The 3,948-nt window shown below is 32.2% G+C and overlaps 1 protein-coding gene across 1 annotated transcript in view; it reads right to left on the reverse strand.

Annotated features, from left to right (window-relative positions):
• Nucleotides 1-1,304: 1,304 nt before the first annotated feature.
• Nucleotides 1,305-3,948, reverse strand: part of LOC133631441 (ephrin type-A receptor 3-like) — a 27,232-nt gene continuing 24,588 nt past the window's right edge. The window contains exons 5-6 of the mRNA XM_062023641.1: nucleotides 3,429-3,566; nucleotides 1,305-1,506 (exon numbers count right to left, since the gene is read on the reverse strand). Coding sequence (XP_061879625.1) covers nucleotides 1,407-1,506; nucleotides 3,429-3,566 — 238 coding nt within the window. The 3' untranslated portion in view covers nucleotides 1,305-1,406. The remainder of the gene's footprint in view (nucleotides 1,507-3,428; nucleotides 3,567-3,948) is intronic.

Raw genomic sequence — 3,948 nt, forward strand, 5'->3', positions numbered from 1 at the left:
GCTGACTTTCTCCCAAATCTCTTTCTCATGATAATAAAAGTATCGTTACATAATCAACACTGTACATATTTTACACTATGATACAATCATTTATACTTTAGTTCAAGACATTCCCGCTACTTTTCACCTTCAAAACCAATCGGTGATCTTGGACTTTCGCCCCGTCCAACCGACCCTTTGTTTCAAATATTAGCTTTAAATAAAGACTTTTAGGAGATTGTTTGGACAAACGTTCCGCTGTCCACCTACTTAAATATTAATAGAGGTGCAACGATTGCTTCTAACAACGGTTCCATTCAGAATTTGTGGTTGTCGACATGATTCAGGGATGATATTTTTCCGAAGGACGCGATTCGAAACAAATCAGTGAGTTGAAATCAATTCAGTCACTTTTTGTGACTGTGAAATAGATACTCAATACTATCAGTTTCTTCAATTGAAGCATTTTTAGCTATTCCTCGTCCTCCAGGGATAATGGTACTTGCAAAAAACCTACTTTATTTGCTGGCCATGTCTTAAAGCACCTCTTCCTGAGGGTGTTTCAGTGTTATAACTTCACCGTTATCGTAAATGTTTACCCCAAAATGCATCCGTTCTCCCTTTTCTGTCTACACACTGTGTCTGCTTGTAAGTACTCTGTGTGTGTGCGCTGCCCAACATGCTCATCTGCTCGTAAAAACGCGCCGTCATGCCCGTTAAAAAATAAATACAGGGAATCTGTAGTTTTCAAACAGAGTATAGTACCATTTTTGATGTCAAACTAGTACCGGTATACCGTACAACCCTGATATGGATCAATCGTTACACCCCTACTAAATAATATGCTATCTTTAAGGAGGAAAGGCTTCTGTTATGGAAGAAAAATGACTTTCCTAAGATGGAAGTGTGTCATCAGGAAGAAGCCCGTGTCCTTCACAATATACCTTTAGGTCCAGTTCTCTCTCACACCCCAACATTCTTTTAAACTCTCGGCTCGGTCATCTGCGTCTCACTGAGAAAGCGCTGATACTGAGGTAGAAAACCGTCACAGAAACCTCCCGAGCAATACAAACATTAGCTCCGTCTCTCCGGGCTGCGGGACACCGCCCCTATGAACATATATCTAACACAGGTACCGTCCCCAAAGGTGGACAGGGAAAGGAAGACAACACGGGCCGACCTCAGACCTCACAGACAGTCATGGGATTCAGGTATGCTTTTGTCAGTCCTCCAATTGTCTTTGGTGGTTTTGCTGCCGGTACTCCAGCCGGTGGTGTCCGTCAAGGTGGGGAAGAGCAGTGCGGAGAACGTGAAGGATTCAGGTGTCCTTGTTGTCCCCCGGGGAGGGTCCGAGCTCAGAGCATCCATTGGTCCATTTGTCTTGGCCGGGCCTCGGCGTGCGGACTGTTATACTCGGACCTGGACTGTTATACTTGGACCTGGGTGCCCTGGGTCTGCAGGCTCTGCACGCCCGACAAGATCTTCTTCTGGTGGCCGGCCAGTGTCACGCCCATTTTGGACAATTCACTACAAGGAAGACAACAAGTCGACGTCAAAATAAAGACCTTCAGACTGACCTCTAAACTAGGGCTACTTCACCTCTTTGACCACAGGGCCCAGTTTTTTTCCACTACAGAGAGGCCCGGGACCCCAATAATTACAAGTAATCTGCTTACATTTCAACAGGATAAACCTTGTCAGGTGACAGGAAACCACATGTTAACCACAAAGATTGTTATTAAGTCTTAGGTCAGGCTGATTACAAAAATAAATATTCATCAAATATATTGCAAAAGAAGGGAAAAAAATACATGTAAAAAAATATATATTTATATATAATATATATAGTATATACATATATATATATATATATATATATATATATATATATATATATATATATATTATATATATATATATATAATATATATACAGTGTATATATATATATATACAGTATATATATATATATATATATATATATATATATATAATATAATATATATATATATATATATATATATATATATATATATATATATATATATATATATAATTTTTTTATGTGTTTTATTTAGTTTGATTTTATTTTTATTTTATTTTATTTATGTATTTATTTATTTTAGCACTATATATATATATATATATATATATATATATATATATATATATATATATATATATAGTAAATTTATTTATTTATTTTATTTTATTTATTTATTTATTTTTGTTATTTTAGCACTGGCTTTATATATATATATATATATATATATATATATATATATATATATATTATATATATATATATATATATATATATATATATATATATATATATATATATATATATATATATATATATATGTATTTAATTTTTTCTATATATATATATATATATATATATATATATATATATATATATATATATATATATATATGTATATAATATATATATATATATATATATATATATATATATATATAAATATTATATATGTATATACATATATATATATATATAAATATATATATACATATATGTATAGTATATATATATATATATATATATATATATATATATATATATATATATATATAATATATATATATATATATATATATATATATATATTTATATATATATAAATATATATATAATATATATATAAATATATATATATATATATATATATATATATATTATATATATAAAAATATATATATATAAATATATATATATATATATATATATATATATATATATATATATATATATATATATATATATATATATATATATATATATATATTATATATATATATATATATATATATATATATATATATATACATATATATACACGTATGTATGTGTGTGTTATTTAAACAGTCCATAAAATTAAAGTGCAAATGAACATTTAGATTCACACATCAGTCATAATTTTAATTTTTGCGCTTAAGAAACGTCTCTATGACTTTACCTCCAGACTTCTTCTCTTTGTTCCATATTGTCATTACTGCCACTAGTGGTGGAAACGTGTATTACAACTGAGTACCGCTGTGACCCGTACAGACCCCCGCTGAAGAAAAACTGATATGTTTTGGTGGCCCCCCAGGGCAGGGGTGGACAAAGTACGGCGTGCGGGCCACACGGCCCGCTCAAATATTAACAACTGAATTGAGAATCGGTTTTGAGAATGGCTACAACAAAACTGATACCAGACTTCGAGGCAGTGGCAAAAAAAGGTGATTAACATAGCTCCTCCCACTACACCAGAATGTAAGCCTTGACACTTTAAATGTTTCTTTGACATGATATTGTTGAAAATACGTGTATTATGATTAAAGTAGCCCATGTTTGAGAAGTCTACTCCTAGTTCCAACAGTTTGCCCCACCCCTGTGTTCACGGCCCTATGGTTAAGCCACTGTCTGATGAACGTCATCCGTACCTGACACTGATGTAGAGGATGGAGTCCAAGCTGACGTATCCAGAACTGGAAAAGTTCTCCTTATATTGGCCCATCTTGATGGCTTCCAACCACTCGTCCACTGTGCTCACGCTGAAGTCTGGAGTGGTGGGCTCCTCTCTGGTGGACACAACATCCTCTTACAAATATGGACCATATCATCTGTATCGCAGGGTATATTGCAGCCTAGGCTTGTCCCCATACCGGTACCGGTACCTAACATGTATTTCCATACTTGTCTAAATAAAGGGCACCACAAAAAATGTCATTATTGTCTTTATTGTAACAACAAATGTTAGCGTACATGAAAACATGTTTATTATTGTCATTTAGTCCTGAAATAAAATAGTGAACTTGTCTTTTAGTAGTAAGTAAACAAACAAAGACTCCTAAATTAGTCTGCAGTAACATATTGTGTCATTTATACACCTATTATTTTGTACACATTATGAGGGACAAACTGTAAAAATGGATTATTAATCTACTCGTTCATTTACTGTTA

This window comes from Entelurus aequoreus, linkage group LG16, assembly GCF_033978785.1.
Source record: "Entelurus aequoreus isolate RoL-2023_Sb linkage group LG16, RoL_Eaeq_v1.1, whole genome shotgun sequence".
NCBI classification, from domain to species: Eukaryota; Metazoa; Chordata; class Actinopteri; order Syngnathiformes; family Syngnathidae; genus Entelurus; species Entelurus aequoreus.